A 20,350-nucleotide genomic window follows, 5' to 3' on the forward strand; every position below is an offset into this window, starting at 1 on the left:
CTAAAACATTTGAATTGAATTTGAGACCTTGGCTGAGTTCTCCAATTCAAGCATTTGAATGCACATTTCGCCAAGGGTGCTTTTTCACTATTCTCTCGCAACTTTTCACAGGTTTTTACAGGTTTGTTATTTTATGCATATGTTATGCATATGTTAAGATACATCATGTGAGAATTCGGTCTTTGACAATTACAGAGCCTTTAAGGCAAAAGTTTTAACCTATTCACAGTTGGACAAATCATAAGTTAATTCTCATCAAAGAGACCCAAAAACTCACGAAGCAATTGTTGGACGTTTGTTGTCTTTAAATCAAGTGAGGGTTTCATTGTGACAACAACTTTCTCAACTATGAGAACTTTTTGGGAAAGCTCATAAATATGATTACTATGCAGAAATCCCAGTAAAGTATTTTTTTAAACAAGTGCTACGTTTGCATGGGTCTAAGCTAAGGATGTGGGCTAGGGTGAGAGTTTGGGGTTAGAACTTTGGAAAAACAAAAAGGATTTTATAATAATTTCCATGTCCCATACTGGGGCAATCGCAAGTTTTTATTAGTCATTGAAGCAATGAGTCTCCAGAGAGGTGATGGAAATTCACACACAATGAATTGTGGAAAAAGTGGTTCACTTTTTGCGGGGGTTAGGAACCTTCCAGTACGTAGGATGGAAACCAACTGATGCATTCACGACATATGCAATTGTACATTAATAACAATTAAGACACTGGAATTTAAGATGCCATATGCACCCTCTATAATCCCCTTTACATATATAGCCTTTCCACATGGAACGTCCTTTTTTAGTGGTTGCATCTCAACTTTTTGTAATGTTCAGCAGCTGTTTTCTGTTACCGATAATTTTTCTTTTTTCATTTACTCATCAATGGACTCCTCTCCCACTTTGTCAGTCGTAGATTGATTAAGATAAATCCCAAAAGGACCACTAAACCTTTCATGGAATGGAGCTCCAAGAGATCACAGTGCCATCCATCTTGTGAACAACCAACATGCAGACTCTATTATCATGAAGTGTGAAGCTGCTGGCTGCCCCATATCCACTGGTTCATCCAAAGCAAGTTCAATTGCTGCAATGGACAAATAAAGAAGAAGAAGACAACATTAATTTTAACTTTTGCAAAGGTGAAGAACTACGTGTGTAACGATAGATGAGCCTATAATAAGCACAACATGTCGATCAGAACACTTTCACTCTTGCTTTGCTAAGAACAACTTGCATCAACCTGGCCCACTATTCCAAAGTCAAAGGTCAACCATTCTACAACTTAAAGTCTACAAACAGTTAGGCCTACTGTAAAATGTTTTTTTAAATCATCTTTAGACAAAAATACCAAAAACATGGAGTTCTACTGTGGAGTTCTTCTAGTGAAACTGTAGGGCTAGGTCTAGCCAAGGGTGAGAGTTAACTTTAGTCTGGGGCCTAAGGTTAGGGTTTAAAGGGCTGGGTCTAAAGTTGTTGTGATTCCGAAAAAATTGGGGATACAAATTAGGGTAATCAGTTTGTCACATCAATTAAGGCCTATTTAGGTTTGTTGGTTGTCCGTTGTTAAAAATTCTTCCCACTGAGGGAACTCCGCAAGCTCCCACAGTAGAATACACATAAATTCCAAGCTGGCAACACCTAATCTCTTTCACAATACAAACATACACAGTCCCAGTTTTATATGAACCGGTCAGAGGTTAAGGTTGTTGTCAAGTCAGTATTAGTATCTGTACAGGAAATTGTAAAACATCACATACATATACATGTAGCACAGCATTCAACAAAAAGGCTATATAGGAAATCCCACATATGAGAAGTCCATACATGGTAGGGCTTGGTGTGGCATCGTTGAATGATATACAGAAAGCAACCATTTAATGTATTGTGCCAACATCTAACGGATCAATGTTGGAATTTACTCTTCAACTACAACATTTGATGTTTTATGCCAGTTGATGTTTCAAGCTATGTTCTTTCATTAAAAACCAGTAAGTTATAAATGTGTTGTGTTTTGTCAAAAACAGGGTTTACATTCTAAAATAAGGGTCGTATTTTAAAACGCTTCAGGGATTTTCTTACAGCAATAACTTAGTTGGTATGAACAACCACATTAAAAACAATGGCCTGTTGCGTTATAAAACAAGACATATTACGAGTGTACCGCATCTTAGATGATAAATTGTACACAATGTACATGTACAAAAAGGACATTAAACCATGAGATAGTGTATATTGCTTTAAATGAATACAGAGACGATGTATTATTGATTTACAATGGTAACCAAAACATAGCTTTGATGGATTTTACGTTTTGGAGTATTAGTTTAGAGAGCTGCACAATGTCGTTTTCAAGTACATGATAAAGTCCGAAGGGGATTCGTACATGACAATTATTGTGTATGAAAATGTATTGTCCAAACTATTGTGTATCAACACAATATACTATCATACACAATAAGTCCAGAGTCAACGTGTATACTTGAGTACATAATGCAGGGTAGTTATAATGTACGTAAATGAAAGTTGTCATGTACGTACATAATTTATATAGGATTAAAACAATCAAATGGTTACAAACAAAAATGCCAACTGTTTACTTTGCTTTTAATGAAAACTTGAAACATTTTTATTTATATTTTTTTATGTTTAATTTTTTTATATAGCAACATCGGATCCCATCAGTTACCATTTTATTTTCAAATATGATCTCAAAAAAGGATAAAATTAACAATTCTGAACTCATCAGTCTTGGAATTCTGGACACAAGAATATTTAAATGTCGCTTCAAATTCCTCCATCAGTTATAAATATGAAAATAGTTGTCTTCATCAAATATGTCCGACTTTTAAAAGGACCTTTATACCCTGGACATGTCTGCGTTGTTTAAATGGAGAGAAGTCCAACCTATAGCCTCATCAATAGGCAGAAAATGCTGCTCAGCAAATTTACTGGCTTAGCAAAAGAAGAGTTGGGCATGTGTTGTAACAGTATAAACTTAGGAGTGAATGTTGACAGTTAACCAGTTTCTGCTAAGTAGGGTTTTTCAGTGCTCAGTGAGATTTTGTGTTTATGAGGCTCTTTGTATTGGGATTAGTACAAGATCTGCTAAGCAATAAATACTGTTCAGCCGATGCTGCTCAGTCATTGCCACTCAGCCAATGCCACTCAGCAAACTTCTTTGCTGAGAAAAAAATTACACCAGTAGAGCACCTGTGGCAACAAAGCTTAATGAACTGTTGGCTGGTAAACATTTCTGCTAAGCAGGATTTTCCTGCCTTTAGCAAAATTATATGTTTAAAGGTTTTAAGAAATTGGGCCTTAGGCTACACAGGATGGCCACCATGTCTAAGATGGCCGCCATACCGTATTTGAAGATTGTTTTATGGTTATATGAGTATGTTCTGTATTTCCTCGAATTCTGTGTGTGTTTCTGTTTCCATTTCGATACATTGTTATTCTTTCCAAAGAGTAATTCTTGCTTTTGCTCCAAAGTTATTCTGTGTGTGTGGCATCACATCCTGGTGCAAAGAACAGTGGCATGCAAACAAACGTGAAGTAACAAGTTTTTCATTATGCGTTGTGATAGGCCTACATGTAAGAAAGATGATGAAATTGCTCAATAAAAATGAAGGATAACTTTGAAATAGCTATCAATAATATGTAAATTGATTTCAATTATTATTATTTTTTTTAATAACAAATAACATAAAAATGGTGCGGCCGCCAAAATCAAGGAGGGTGGGGACGAGCAACATGTTATTTATTTTACTTGGCCTAACAGCTACCAGTTAAACCAAAATGTTTGTCCTCTGCTCATTTTGACAAATGGATTGCCCAAATCTCCCTTCAAATATAAACACCTCCTCACTGGTGTTAATTTCCAAAGGTTCCAGTATCAACCTTGAACAATGTCCCTACAACTCTTGGTTAAGAGAACTATTTTTCAGGGCATACATGTAGGTCATCCAAAAACAACCCCAGTCAACAACCCCAAGCTACAATCCTGGTCAAAATGCTTGGGCCACCCACTCACAAGAGCCAGGAAAGCAAACATTAAAAGTTTTTTTTGACCGTGTGGATGGGGGGGGGGCAAACGAGATATGGCTTGGATTGTCTGAAATTTGTCAGTGTGAATAAAAAAAAATCTAATAAAGGGGGCTTTAAAAAAAAAGAATGAATATACACAGACAGTTAATAAGGGAATGAAGGGGTAGCGCAAAGTTCTTTAACAGCCGTTTTAAGCCAGCAGGGTCGGCGGCCTTGTCGGCTCAGGCCTTTATCGCACGGCAACGACCCTGCAAGGTTTTAAACGGACGTTTAAGAACGGGCCACTACTCTTTATTTCCATTTATAACTGCCCTTTTATTAAAAAAAATAAAAAAAATACAGTTACAGACACTTTAACAATTGAAAATTTGAGGTTTTAAATATTTTTTTCCAAAACTTTGTGAAGCATCTGTTCAATGCGCGTGGGTTGTGTGTACGGGCACACGCTTAGATTACGCACTGTTACTATAGCTAATGAATCGCGATCCGCATGAAATCTCCGCCACGCGGAAGCCAGCTTGTTATAAACAGCTTCAGCTGGTCATTATCAAAGGTTTAAACACCCCCACGTGACGCGCCCTCCACCAATAGGAGTAGAGAAACTGGGGTATTTATGAATGGTCATTCATAAATACCCCAGACATTTCCGCTATTCCTATTGGTGGAGAGGGCATCACATGGGGGGTGTTTAAATTGCTGGAAAAAACTTAGCTGTGGCTGTTTAAACCGGCTGCTTTTGCATGTTCGGCGCACAAGCTCATGTACACCAATTTACACACGCGAAACGCAAATTATAGCTTTGAGAACCAGCACTGACTATGAATGTGCACAAACAGTGAATGTTCAAAGGGGGCAAGGGACCATAGTAAGCCCAAGGAAATATGGCCAGGATTGTAGGTCAAACTTGTCAATATTTTACACTGTACTCTTACATAGCTCTCAAATCTGTCTATTAACAGTATAGGATTATTTAGGGCCTATGAAATACTCATACGGCAGTTGTTTTGTTTTTTATCTACTTGGGGGGGGGGGGGGGGTTAGTACGCCCTTCATTGAATGAAACAAAGTAGTAACTCTCTTCCAGGGCTGTATGCTTCGTTTTTGAAAGGGCAAGGGCACCAAGGCATTTTCTCTTTGGCAAAAGGCACCCTATGAGGATATTGTAAATTTCTACTGTAACATTTCAAGGGCACCAAGGCAATGACAAGGGGCAACGAAGGCAATCGGCAACGAAGGCAATCGCCTCCGTTGCCTCCGTGAAGTATCAGGCCTGCTCTTCATTTAAACAAAAACAAGATATTTTCATGGATCATTTTGAGAACTGTGATTTATTTTGGTGACTGCCATCAAGTTGGCTCAGTGGTTTCTTTCGCTGTCTTTCACCCTTCTGTGGACCCTGGTTCAATGATCGCCCAAAGCCTTGCATGTGAATGGGTTTTCAGTCCCTACCTCATTGCATGGGTTTTCCCTGATTGGGGTTTCCCTCCCACTTCTCCACTTTTACATACCTGCTAAAGTATTGCAACCTGCAAAAGAGGCATCAAGTCTTATACTTCTTTGATCTTGTGATATGTCTGTAACTGTATCTACATGCAGTTTAGTATGACCGTGTAAATTATCTACTTGATTGGTCATCATAGAACGTAGAACAAAAATCAAGACCTGTTATGAAATCAGTCAATTTAAAAATCCTTAACTTTATGCCAAGGATTGTAATGTATGCAAGAAATCAATTTTTGCACTGATGAGGAAAGTGATGGAATATGTAGAAGGATCTCATCCACCAGAAAAAATCTGTACAGCATTTTGAGATTTGTTTATGTAAGGTGCTTTATCAAAAATAATCATTATTATCTGATTGAGTCAATTTCCTGTTTTACTTCACAGATCATCATTTAAGTAACTTCCAACAAAATGGCATCCAATATAACAGTTCAATCAGTGCTAGCAGAGATAAGTCAAGATCATCTTGAATGCCCAATTTGCAGTGGACGCTTCAAGCAACCCAAACTACTGGTGTGTTCTCATTCATTTTGTCTTGAATGCCTTCAACAACTCAGACAGACTAGTCCAGTTACTACAAGGCTTTCATGTCCAGTGTGTAGACAGGAAACTCTAATAAATGAGAATGGCATTGATGATCTCAAAACAAACTTAACAGTCCTTTCATTGATAGAAGCTATTGAAACAAAGGAAACCCGACTGAAACAGCAGCAACAAAAACAAGTACCCAGTCTGGAGTTTGTTTCCAAGTGTAGCAAGCATACTGGCAAGGATCTTATCATGTATTGTGAAACCTGCAAGAAACTGATATGTACAACTTGCATTGCTAAAGACCACAAAATGCACCCTGCAATAGAACTAAATGAAGCTTCAGACATTAGTAAACAACATGCCACAGAACTTCTAGCAGAAGTAAGACAGAGAATCAGAACCTACAACATTGCCATTCAAAAAATAGACATGTCCCGTAAGAAACTAGACTCCATGTTTGCTGCAACAAAAGAGAAAATCTCCAAGAAGGCTGATGAGGAGATTGCCAAGGTGGCTACCAGGATCAGAGAGGAGAAGCAGAAACTGATGCAAGAGGCAGAACAGATTTATAAAGACAGAGTCAAGACAATGCAAACTGCACGAGCTACAAACAGCAACGAGATAAACAAAGCAGAGCACAAGCAGGATGAAGTAAATCAACTCATGGATCAACGGATCAAGATTGTACATCACATAGAACAACTCTTACAAGACCTCAAAGAATACAGAGAGAAGAAAGCAACAAAAGTACCTGATGGGTTGACTTATATGGACTTTAAAGAAGACCAGAATTCACTAGGGAGACTGGTACTGAAAGATGAACAACAGGTAGAATCAGCAACTTCTGCTCAGGCTAGAAAGCCAACATTTCAATTCATGAAACACTTAAAAAAAGATAAATGGACATTAAAAACAGAAATAAATAAATACAAGAACATGAATCAACAGATGGTGGAGATTCGTGCAGAGGATGTTGCTGCATACTCTAATAGTGATATTGTTGCTCTAGATCAATACACACGTAGCTTGATTACAATACCAGCAGAGAGCAATCCTCAATCTACTGTCAATCCACAAGAACTTACAATCCAAGGTCTTACCACACCAAGCAGAGTGACTGTAAATAAGAATGATGAGCTCATTGTTCTAGATAATGAAACAGTCAAGATCTTCAGCTTTGCTAAGAACAACTTGCATCAACCTGGCCCACTAATCAACAGTCACAGGTCATTCATTCTACAACTTATGGGGGGCTTAAAGTCAACAAACAGTTAGGACTGCAATAATATGTTTAATAAAAATTCTTTGGATTCTTTTTTCCAAAAACATGGGAGTTCTAAACAAAGTGAAACTGTGGGGCTGGGTCCACAAGGGTGAGAGTTAACTTTGGCCTAGGGGCTAGGGTAGGGCCTAAAAGGGCTGGGTCTGGGGCTGTGAGGGCTGCATGTACAAAACTGATTTTTCCAAAGTTATTATTATTCCAAAAAATTTGGGGACACAAATTAGGGTAATCAGTTATGCACACCAAAAGGCCTATTTAGTGTTTGTTTGGTTGTCCACAGTTTAGATAATCTTTCCACTTAGGGAACTCCGCAAACTCCCACAGTAGGATACATGTAAATGCCAAGCTGGCAACAGCCAATCTCTTTCACAATACAAACATACACAGTCCAAGTTTTATGTGAACCGGTCAGAGGTTAAGGTTGTAGCATAGCGCCCTCTATTGACTTGTTGTCATACAGGTTTATTATTCAAAGGTTAAAGTTCAGAGGTGAATAAAGAACAAGGATCCATCTTGATTCACGTTGCAACTCAAACAACTACGTTTTATAGCTTCCATATTTCTCTACCTTTGTTTCGAAATATTATAATTGAGAAGCTTTACACACTATCACAGTTGCTAGAGCTTGCTCGATCCCTTGAGTTGTCAGAAAAGAGGGCTGGCGGCGTTGAAAATCACACCGAAAGCCATCAAACCAATAACAAAATTTCAAAGCGACCGTCGAGTCAAACTCCCAGCAAGGGCAGATCTACCAATCGTGACAACGCAAACAAGCAGTGGAATGACAAGCCGAATACAAGGTTGTAGCTACCACGGTCGGAGCCGGTCGGCTATCACCGGCCCCAGCTTTTGCCGACCGGGATCCAACAAAAAATATCAAACTCCGACCGGCATAAATTTATGTAAAACTGTTTTAAATGCCATTGAAATAAGTGAAAAATAAAGAAAACAATCATGTAAAACTCCTAATTAGATGTGTATTTTATTTCTGTAAAAACATCAAAACAATTTTCTCTCCAAAACCGCGATCTTCTCCGTGATTGTGCTTAAAAATAAGCCGCTTAAATGCTGCGAGTTCATGGAGTACTAAAAAAAGCACGCACAATCTCCGGCGTGCGTGTAGTATCCATGATGCACAAAACCACATGGTAATACTCACACGGTCACCCACTGGTTCATGCAGCATGCACAGCACATAACACACAGTCCGAAGTCCATCTTAACCAAGATTCCGCACGCTGTGATTGGCCATTGATGGCTGTTAATAAATCCATATTCATGATCTTCTTGGCTAGCCTTCTTCACAACACACGCTCACGAACGGAGTAAAGAATTGGCGAACGGAGTAAAGAATTGGCGAACGTTGTGCATCACGCCTGCAGACTGTATGCACAATGCACAGCCTTGGAGGAATGCTAGTAACATGGACAACTTCTGCCAACAGAGGGCGTTGCTGGCCAAAGTTCATTGAATTATTTCTCAATGTGTGTTGTTGACCGGTCGTTGATTCACGAAGATTTTGTTGCAAACGGAGATCAGAACATGTTCAAAACAAACAATTCTCAAACAACAAGTTCATTCAAATGGTTGTTGATAATTTAGGGCATAAATTAAGAGATAAAGTCGTCCAATTTTAGGGACTTCACTTCCGTGTTTTTTTTAATATTTTTTTTTAGTTTCAATTTTTTTTGGTACCATACATGCAGCAGGCTAGTGAAAAAACCTGCGGGCGATCAAGAATTCTGGTTGACTCGCCCGGCGGGCGGTTGAAAACAAAGTTATTCTGATGGGCGGACAATGTTGGTGGAGTCGTCGAAGTTGCATTACATTTTTATTTAGAATTTTATTTAGATGATTTTCCTGTCTATTAATACTTGTTGAAACAAAAATGAAATGACAAGAATCAATTTTTGAGTTTATTGAATGCACTTCGTTGAGAAATTGTCAATGAATACAACTCAGTGAAACATGGCTTTTCTATTTTACTAATGTGCTCCTTTTTGAAATGGAATAGTCTAGATTTTGCGGCAGTGATCGGACATGTGTCCCGTCATCCTGTGTTTCTGAACTTGTCTCTCCACTCTGCATTGCGTTCTGATGAATATATGCAACTGCAAGCTTTTCAATTGATAAATTCAACACTCAAAAATTCTGCCTAGTAGTCTACCTACCCTATTTTGAGATGGGATTTAAATCGTAAACAGAATATTAATTTTACCCTAACATTTTACTTTAAAACTTAATAAGTATTTATTTTCTATGGCTCCCTGGACATGTTTTTTCCTTTGACAATGACTATGTCAAGGCACAAATAAGCAAGAGAGAGCCTGGGGAACCCATCAAACTTAAACAAAACCTAAAAATCTTCAGCTTCCAAAGATGCTGCCCCTGTTGATCCCACCGGGTTGTGAGGCGCTACGCTGCCCCTACACACCCACCCTCTCGACCATGCTCTCGACAAAATTAGCCGGCATCCAATTTGCCCTAGCTACAACCTTGAGCCGAAACAATGCTTTTTCTGTGGGGGACAATACCCACATGATAAAGATTGCCCAGCCAAAGGAAAGGAATCAACTCCTGTTGTAAGCTCAATCATTTTTCGTTGGTTTGTCGGTCCTCTTAAAGCCAACAAAAACCATATAACAACGAGCCACGTACGGTCAGGAATGTAGATGAACACAATGCATCATCATCATACGATGATGAGTAAGTTTTTGCAATTGATTCAACCTCGCGAAAGCCACACGCAACCATTTCCATTGAAGGTTCTAAAGTGACTGTCATTATCGACTCTGGATGCCCCGTAACCTCATCGACAAATCCACATTCAGTCGTATCTCACGCCACAAGTCACTAACTCCCAGAAAAACACACATACGCCTCTATCCATACGGCGTGAAAGAGCCACTGCCAATACTTGGCAGGTTTACAGCATTCCTTGAAACAGGAAACCACTTCATAACAACCGACGTTTTTGTTGTTGACAACCAAGCTCGATGTCTCCTTGGCCTCCAAACAGCCCAAGATTTAGGTCTTATTACCATCAATGATCCAGTTAACAACATCACTGATCATAACAATAATGACTTTGCCACTTCCTACCCAAACTTGTTTGCTCCAAGCATTGGCAAACTAGCAGGAGTCCAGGTATAACTCCACGTCAATGAATCTGTACCCCCTGTCGCTCAAAGACATCACAAAGCACCTTTCCACCTGAGAAAACAAATTGAAAAACAACTGAAAGAACTTGAAGACCAAGACATCATCAAGGATGCAGTTGGTCCCACTCCACGGGGTGTCCCCTATAATCGCAGTCCCCAAACCACACAGCCCTGACAGCATACGCTTGTGTATAGATATGAGAGCTGCAAACAAGGCAATAATTTGAGAACCCAACCCAATACCAACTGTGCATGAGCTCATCGCTGAACTCAATGGATCACAAGTATTCTCAAAATTGGATCTCCGCTCATCAGGATACCGTGAAAAGTCGTGAAAACCGATAATGGACCCCCATTCAACAGCGCAGAATTCAAAACCTTTTCAGAATATCTTGGTTTTCGCCACCGCAAAATAACTCCACACTGGCCTGAGGCAAATGGGCAGGCAGAAAATTTCATGAAAACGCTTAAAAAAAGCTGTGTGCTGTGCTGAGGCAGAAGGTAAGCCATGGAAACAAGAACTTTGGACATTTCTCCGTGCGTATCGCTCAACCCCGCACTGCAGCACAGTCACTGCTCCGGTGGCTGCACGCTTCGGCCGCAACATCAACACACTGATTCCGCAGATACACAACTTTTCTCACGACCAACAGCTCAACTTCCGCCAACGGGATGAGTTAGCAAAGCAGGAAATGAAACAATATGCTGACAAACGCCGTCACACAATACCATCGACTATTGCTGTTGGTGACACTGTTCTCGTCAAAAACTTTGACACGCTCCGCAAAACAACCCCTTCCTACCACCCTCGCCCCTATACGGTCACTGACAAAAAGGGCCCATTGATCACTGCTCAACATGACCACCATGTTGTAACTCGCAACGTCTCCCAATGCAAGAAATTCATGGAGGAGGAACCTACACGTACGCCATCAGTTGAACAAGAACAAGCCCCATCAGCGAACTCAAATAGACCCTCTCGCGACAAACATGCTCCGATTCGGTTCAAAGACTATGTGTAACTCCCGAACAGTAAAGGACAACAAATAACAAAAAAATGACTCTGAACTGTTGTAGGATTCTGCTATGAAATTTTATTTCTTCTACATCTCTTGCTCTGCTAAGCCTTAAGCCGTAATCTTCATGAGCAAAACAAAGCAACTGGAGAACCTTCCTTTTTACATTTTCTTTGCCCTCAACCTTTTTCTTTTAACAACTTTAGAAAGTTTTGGCTATGCATTCTCCCAATTGATTTGTTTTAAATTTTTATCTAAAACAAAACCATTAACATTTTCTATCTTGAAAAAGGCGAGAGATGTAGCATAGCGGCCTCTATTGACTTGTTGTCATACAGGTTTATTATTCAAAGGTTAAAGTTCAGAGGTGAATAAAGAACAAGGATCCATCTTGATTCACGTTGCAACTCAATAGCTTCCATATTTCTCTACCTTTGTTTTGAAATATTATAAAGGTCATTGTCAAGTCAGTGTGTAATGCAGTACTGTACAGGAAATGACAATACATCACATAGCACAGCTTTCAATACAAAGGCTAAATATAGAAACAAGAATTCCCACATATGAGAAATACATAGGGCTTGGTGTGGCATTGTTGAACGATACAGAAAGCAACCATTCAGTGTGTTGTGCCAACATCTAACGGATCAATGTTGGAATTTAATGTACTACAAAATTTGATGTTTCATGCCAGTTGGTGTTTGAAGCCATGTTCTTTCATTAAAAACCAGTAAGTTATATAAATGTGTTGTATTTTGTCAAAAACAGGGTTTATATTATAAAATGCTTTAAATATAATTTCTTACACAGCAATAATTTAGTGGGTATGAACAACCAAGTTAAAAACTCCATCCAAGTGTAATGGCCTGTTGCTTTTTTAAACAAGACGTACAAACATGTACTGCATCTTAGATGATTACAGCAAAAAACCCTCAAACACCACAGCATGACTTGTACAGCCGATATTGTGCAGCATCTCCATGTACAAAAAAGGACATAAACCTTGAGATAGTGGCTTTAAATGTATTACTGATTTACAATGGCAACCAAAACACAGCTTTGATTGGAATTTATGTTTTTGGGGAGTATTCGTTTGGAGAGCTGCACAGTGTCATTTTCAAGTACATGATAATTACTGTGTATGAAAATATGTACAAGGTAACTTTTTTTGTATCAACACAATATATTATCATATACAATAAGTCCAGAGTCAATGTGTATACCTGAGCATACAGAAAAGTTATATGTACATAAATGATAGTTGTCATGAATGTACATAATTATTGTCATGTACGTACATGATAGATAGATAGATAAAATGGTTTATTAAAAAACTGTCCTCGCAGCACAAAGATTGAATTACAACAATTTTACATAAATTTAAAATTTGAAATTAAATAGAAAGCAAATTGGTTATGAAAAAAATAAAAAAATATGTGAAATAGTTAAGCCACTCCCCCAAATTTACACATTGAAAATTGCACATTGACATACACACTTTATATAGGATTAAAACAATCAAGTGGTTAAAAACAAAAAAGCCACTTGAACATTTGTATTGTTATTATTATTTTTTTTATTTTTCTCTATAGTAAGTATCGGATTCCATCAATTTCCTGTTTATTTTCAAAAATGATCTCAACAAAGGATTAAATTAACAATTCTGATCCCATCAGTCTTGGAATTCCGTACACAAGGAATATTTAAACTTACAAATGTAGCTTTGAATTCCTCCATCAGGAATAAAAATGAAAATAGTTTGTCTTTATCAAATGTGTCACACTTGTATAGGACCTTTATGCCCTGGACTTGTTTTTCTGCATTGTTTAAATAGAAAGAAGTCTAACCTTAGCCTCATACAACATCCAAAAAATGATAAGCAGAAAATGCTGCTTAGCAAATGTCTTGGCTAAGTACAAAATGAGTGGGGCACGTGTTGCAACAGTAAAAACTTATGACAGAATCTTTGTGTTTATAGGCTTTATGCATATTTGGGATACAGTACAAATTGGTATATATATGCAATCAAAAATACTGTTCAGCTAATGCTGCTCAGGAAACTTTTTTTGCTAAGAAAGAATTGACACGAGTAAGGCACCAGTGGCAACAAAGCTTAATGAACTGTTGGCTGGTAAACAGTTTCTGCTAAGCAGGATTTTTCTGCGCTTAGCAAAATTGTATGTTATAATGTTTTAATAAGTTGGGCCCTAGGGTACACCAGACAACTAATGTATGATACGCATTCAACAGTACTCAGTCCAATAGCTTTTTACAGTAAAAGGACACTTATGCATTGACTCCCAAATTGTTGTCCTCTGCTCAATTTGAAACAGGGGAATCTCAAGGCTCGTTGAGTTATTCTCCCTTCAAATATAAACACTTTTTCACCCGTGAAAAATTCAAAAGGTTCGAGCATCAACCTTAAAGTCACCTGGAAGTGGTATTTTGTCAAGATAAAGCTTTTGCCACTAAAATATGTGTTTTGATGAGTAGAATGTGAATAAACAGTTAACTAAGGTTCAAAAAATTTAGTTTCCATTTTATTAACAAATTTAAAAGTAGGCCCGACCTGAGAGGGCGCTGTTCGTGCTGTCAATCGAGGCGCGATGTTTGAAGCACGGCGGCTTGAAGTGTTTGCTGCACAGCGATGGAAAAGACGTCCGACCGGACCACTTTGCAAACTGACCCCATTTTTAGTTGTTTTGCTGCCTCAAGCAGCAATACATCAGCAGCAATACACAAGGTCGACATTGCCAGAAAAATGCAAGAAATTAACCTTTTTTCGAAACGTACAAACTCACGACTAGGACATTCTGTCTCCTGTTCCCTGTTGATTGGAGCACCGAAGACCGCGTAAGGAGAGCCAGGAGAAAAAAATACTGAAAGGGGGCATTGAGCCGCGGTGCCAGGGCCCAACGAGATATGGTCGGGATCGTCTTGAATTAAAAAATATATATTACAAAAGACAGCTTTAAAGACAGTAGACACTTTTGGTAATTACTAAAAATATCATAAAACCTTTCTTGATTACGAGTAATGGGGAGAGGTAGATAGTATAAAACATTGTGAGAAATCGCTCCCTCTGAAATAATGTAGTTTTTGAGAAAGAAGTACAATTTTCCACGAACTTGATTTTGAGACCTCGGATTTAGAATTTGAGGTCTCAAAATCAAACATCTAAACGTACACAACTTCTTGCGACAAGGGTGTTTTTCTTTCATTAATATCTCGCAACTTCGAAGATCGATTGAGCTCAAATTTTCACAGGTTTGTTATTTTATGCATATGTTGAAATCCACCAACTGTGAAGACTAGTCTTTGATAATTACCAATAGTTTCTGACACTGTCTTTAATAATAGTATAAATGTGCATGGAGAGTAAATATTCATTCATAAACACCCCAGACAATTTCGCTCTTCCTATTGGTAGAGAGCGGGTCGTGGCCGTGAGGTAAAGGCATGACACCGTCGGTTTTAAATGGTCTTCAAGAACTCGTTTACTCTTTTATTCCTTGCCGAGTACGCAGCTAAAACATTATTCAAAACAGCAAGGATATTTTTGTTTGGGGGGGGGGTTTGACTATGAATGCGCAGACAGTGAATGTTCATTACTTTAAATGTATGCCACGGTGCAGGGCCATATGGTTGGGGCTCAAAGAGATATGGTCAGGATGGTAGGTCACAACTGGTCCAGAATTTACACTATACCCTTTTTATTTTAGCTTTCAAATCTGTCCAATAACAATATAGGACTCTTTAGGGCCTTCGAAATACTCAAGAGGCAGTTTTCAATGTTGTCTTTTCTATCTATTTGGGGGAGGGGGGGGGTAAGTGTGCCCTTCATGGAATGAAACAAAGTAGTACCCTCTTCATTTAAATAAAGACAAGATATTTTCATGGACCATTTTACAAACAGTGACTTCTGTTTGTCCCTGCTAGATTTGAAATCGAGTTGGCTCAGTGTTTTTTTCCCCGTCTTTCACCCTCTCTTGACCCCAGTTCGATACACATGGATCAAAGCCTTGCATGTGGATTTGGTGTCAGTCCCTACCTCATTGCATGGGTTTTCCCTGATTGGGGTTTCCCTCCACACATCTCCAACTTTACATAGCTGCTCAAGTATTGCAACCTGCAAAAGAGGCATCTAGTGTTATACTTCTTTGATCTTGTGTCGTGTATTGATATATATGTAACTGTATAGATATGCAGTTTAAAAACGACAATGAAAATACATACTTGATTGGTCATCATAGTACATAGAATAAAAAACAATGCCATATGAAATCCATAAATCTAAAAAAAATCTTTTACTTTATGCCAGGGATTGTAATATATTCAAGAAATCAAGTCTTGCATTGATAATGAAAGTACTGGAATATGTAGAAGGATCTCATCAAGTTGAGTCAATTTCTTCTTTTGCTTCACAGATCATCATTGAAGCAGCTTCCAACAAAATGGCATCCAATATAACAGTTCAGTCAGTGCTAACAGAGATAAGTCAGGGTCATCTTGAATGTCCAATTTGCAGTGGACGCTTCAAGCAACCCAAACTACTGGAATATTCTCATTCATTTTGTCTTGAATGCCTTCAACAACTCAGACAGAATAGTCCAAGTACTACAAGGCTTTCATGTCCAGTGTGTAGACAAGAAACTCTTTTAAAAGAAAACGGCATTGATAGTATGAAAACAGACTTTAAAACCATTTCATTGATAGAAGCAATTGAAACAAAGGAAACCCAACTGAAACAGCAGCAAGGAAAACAAGTACCCAGTCAGGAGTTTGTTTCCAAGTGTAGCAAGCATACTGGCAAGGATCTTATCCTGTATTGTGAAACATGCAAGAAACTGATATGTACAACTTGCATTGCTAAAGACCACAGAATGCACCCTGTAATAGAACTGAGTGAAGCTTCAGACAAAAGTAAACAACTTGCGTCAGAACTTCTAGCAGAAGTTAAACAGAGTATCACAACCTTCACCATTGCCATTCAAGAAATAGACAGGTCTCGTAAGACATTAGACTCTATGTTTGCTGCCACCAAAGTGAAAATCAGCAAGAAGGCTGATGAGGAGATTGCCAAGGTGGCTGCCAGGATCAGAGAGGAGAAGCAGAAACTGATGCAAGAGGCAGAACAAATTTATAAAGACAGAGTCAAGACATTGGAAACTGCACGAGCTACAAACAGCAAAGAGAAGAACAAAGCAGAGCTCAAGCAGGATGAGGTAAATCAACTTATGGATCAACAAATCAAGATTGTTCATCACATAGAACAATTCTTACAAGACCTCAAAGAATACAGAGAGAAGAAATCAACAAAAGTACCTGATGGGTTGACTTATATGGACTTTAAAGAAGACAAGAAATCACTAGGGAGACTGGTGCTGAAAGATGAACAACAAGTAGAATCAGCAACTTCTGCTCAGGCTAGAAAGCCAACATTTCAATCCATGAAACAAGACAAATGGACATTAAAAACAGAAATTAATAAATACAAGAACATGAAACAAAAAATGGTGAAGATTAATCGTGCAAGGGATGTTGCTGCATACTCTAATAGTGATATTGTTGTGGCAGATTGGAATTATACCAGCTTGATTAAAATACCAGCAGAGAGCAACCCTCAATCCTATGTTGTCTCACAAGAACTACCAATCCAAGGTCTTACCACACCAGCCAGAGTGACTGTGAATAAGAATGATGAGCTCATTGTTCTAGATAAAGAAACAGTCAAGGTCTTCAACAGGAATTATCAGCTTCTCCATCAGTTCATTCCAGGCAGTGAACCATCATGTATTGCAGTGGGTGACAACAATCTGATAGTAGTGGGTCACCATACCAAGGCAGAGATCTCTCTACACAAACCAGATGGATCCCTAATCAGAACACTGTCTGCTCCAGGGATTGGTGAATACTTGACTACCCACAAACAAAGACTCAACTACACCAACTGGAAAAGCAGAAAGTTAGTATCAGTAACCTACAATGGGGGAATGGTGTTCTCAGTAGATATCAATGAGTCTTGGTTGCCTCATGGTGTGTGTTGTGACAAGGATGGTAGCATCTATGTTGCTGTACGGAGAGGACTCTCATCATCAGGTGATATCCATCATTACAGTCCTGATGGCAAGTACATTGGATGTATCATCAAGGATTGTGCTTATCCCTCTGGTCTCACATTCACACCAGCTGGTGATCTGGTTGTGGCTACATACAATACAGTTCAAATCTATCAGCATGAGTTAAGACATCAACAAAAATTATGCTTGACCAGAATAACATTCAAGCTGAAATAAGCATTTAACAACATCAAAATGTGGATGTTTTTCAAAAACATCTTCAATTTTATATTCTCATAAAGTTCAGAAAGAGTGATAACATTTTTGACATACAATTATAATTGTTTTTAAGGGGAAACAAAACATTTCATTGAACCATTTCAAGCAACCTGAGTAGATTGCAGAAGCAAATTCAGTCAACTCACAAAAAAATGAACATTTTGGTAGGAATACAATCTTTACATAGTATGTAATTGATTATTGATCTCTAGAATATCAATCCTTTTTATGTTTTTATGTCACTTCAGTGACTTACCACCTCCACCTCAACCATCAGCCAACATTCACATCAGAATTGAAATAACTCACTGAAAATAACAACCTCTTGCTCTGATTGGTCTATTGTTTGAATGATCTAATGATACATTTTCTTACCACTACTTGTGAAAGGAATGTTCAAGAGATTCAATTTTTCCATAACAAAATGCATTTACACAGAGTTGTACACTACACATTCATTGTAAATAACCATGTTGAACTGCAGAAAGGTGCAGATCTGTGTACAAAATGAGGTATCACTCTGCAACCATGAGTCAGTTACAAACAATGTAATTGAGTAACCTAAATTACGTAGTTATAATTATTAAACAAAAGCAATGTATGTATTAACAAAATATATATATTTGGTTTTATTTGGTCTCAAATTATGTAAAATACATATTTGAGAGAACATGTATTTGTTTTCTATTTTTATTTCACTCCATCACCATGAACCAGAAATTTTACTTCTGGTTTATGGTAATGGCAGGGCTGGAATTTCACGGCGGCCACGACGGCCATTGCCGTCGTTGCCCTTCAAGTGGCCGTGATGCCCCTTGAAAATAACCAAACATCACGGCCAAGTTTGCCGTGCCCTTTTCCCCAATGGCCGTAGTGCCCTTTTCACCTTAAAATCCAAGGTCCACTTCAGCCTGATCGTGCCGCGAATTAATCCACACCGAAGCATCCAGTGCAGCCACAGAACGAAGCGAACACAACACAACCAAACGTTACCACGCGGCCACGATCTTTTCACCACATAAAAACATGCACGGCAGCTGGTACCCTGAAGTCTGCTTTTTTGTAACAGAATTTTGCATGCATTTTTTCTCTGTGTGGGAAGGCAACCTGACTATATTTTTAGCCGATGAACATTTTAGCCTTTTTCAAGTCTGAGACTGTGGTTATTCAAAGAGGGCGCTGTTTCAGGCAATAATGTATCTGCTATCAGGACAACTAAACCGCAAGATCGCATACTTGGAGCTAAGTCTAACAAACCTTGCATTCAGAGGACTGGCAAGACCAAGCGGAAAGCAGGATAAGAAAAATAGTTGGACGCAAATCTATCGGGCGATCGTGCACAAAGAGTACTTTTTAGCAGTGGTTTTGTTGTTTGTGCACTCACCGATCGTCGTACAGGAATAATTTGTGCAATTGCATCAGGAAATAGTTTGCGCAGTTTGCCGATAGTGCAGGAATGGTGTGCACAATCTGCCGATCGTATACAAATATTTTGCGCAATTTGAAGATAGTGCAGAGAAATTATTTGCGCATTTTGAAGATCGTCCAGGATTTTTTTTAAATTATTTTTTTCATTATATAAAATTAAAAGTGCATTTTTTTTTTAAATACACATTTCATTGTTTAGGATAGGTTTTAACACACGGACACATTTAACCTTGAGCTTTGCTTCAATTTTTTTGTTTTGCATATATCGCTCATTTAAAAAATCTTTGGCCTCCGTGCCCTTGAAAAAAAAATATTTTTGGCCTTGGTGCCCTTTCATTTGGCCTTGGTGCCCTTCAAAATTTGCACCTATCGAAGGCCAAAGTGGTCTTGCCCTAAAAATGACGAAATTCCACGCCTGTAATGGAGTGACATAAATATACAATTACGTAATTGTTTAATAAAAGAGAGAGTTTGCAAGCAATGTGTACAGATACAGATATGATAAACAATATTCTTCCCAGTTAGATTTGTAAAAGATTTTGTTTGCAATCATAGATTCATGTATCAGGTCTTGGCCAAAGTATGGTTCAAAAACTATTTTGTGTTTGCTCTGTTTACATTGGAGAATTTAAGTGAGTAGTCTTTTTTATTTAACTGATCATTTTGAGACCACCATATAAAACTCTTGTAAAGAAAGTTTCCAGCAAGCGAGTCAAGAATAAAGATGCCTTTTTTTTATGCTGCATATCAACAATAATTTGCTTATGAATACAAGCAATACCCGGGAAAATTTCCTTGTCATTCCTATTCAGTACAATAAATGGTTTATGGTAATGGAGTGACATTATACTTTTGCAAGTAATTACTAATTTTTATTTTGTTAATAATTGTTAAGATACGATTAAATGGAAAACAAAAACACTTTGAAGTTCTTATTGAAATCATTTTCATATTGAGTTTAACTTCTGAAGTCTTATTTAGTTAACTCTTTCAGTGCTCGCTTTTGGAGGTTTTTCGACGTCCAGTGCCCCCCTCCTCCCCCCAA

At 38.3% G+C, this 20,350-nt stretch overlaps 4 protein-coding genes across 10 annotated transcripts in view; 3 read left to right on the forward strand and 1 right to left on the reverse strand.

The window, feature by feature from the left end:
• The window catches only part of LOC139949514 (uncharacterized), a 266,216-nt gene that overhangs the window by 216,672 nt on the left and 29,194 nt on the right, over positions 1-20,350 (reverse strand). The gene's annotated exons all lie outside the window — the stretch shown is intronic.
• The window catches only part of LOC139949512 (uncharacterized), a 287,926-nt gene that overhangs the window by 45,485 nt on the left and 222,091 nt on the right, over positions 1-20,350 (forward strand). The window lies entirely within an intron of this gene.
• LOC139950064 (uncharacterized) lies at positions 1,852-7,355 on the forward strand. Its single transcript, XM_071948697.1, has 2 exons — positions 1,852-1,987; positions 5,934-7,355. The coding sequence occupies exon 2, from the start codon at positions 5,961-5,963 to the stop codon at positions 7,353-7,355; it is 1,395 nt and encodes a 464-aa protein (XP_071804798.1). The 5' UTR covers positions 1,852-1,987; positions 5,934-5,960.
• On the forward strand, positions 15,983-20,085 carry LOC139949833 (uncharacterized). Its single transcript, XM_071948375.1, has one exon. It carries the CDS (start codon positions 15,994-15,996, stop codon positions 17,833-17,835), a length of 1,842 nt encoding a protein of 613 aa, XP_071804476.1. The 5' UTR covers positions 15,983-15,993; the 3' UTR covers positions 17,836-20,085.

Source organism: Asterias amurensis, chromosome 17 (assembly GCF_032118995.1).
Source record: "Asterias amurensis chromosome 17, ASM3211899v1".
Lineage (NCBI taxonomy): Eukaryota > Metazoa > Echinodermata > Asteroidea > Forcipulatida > Asteriidae > Asterias > Asterias amurensis.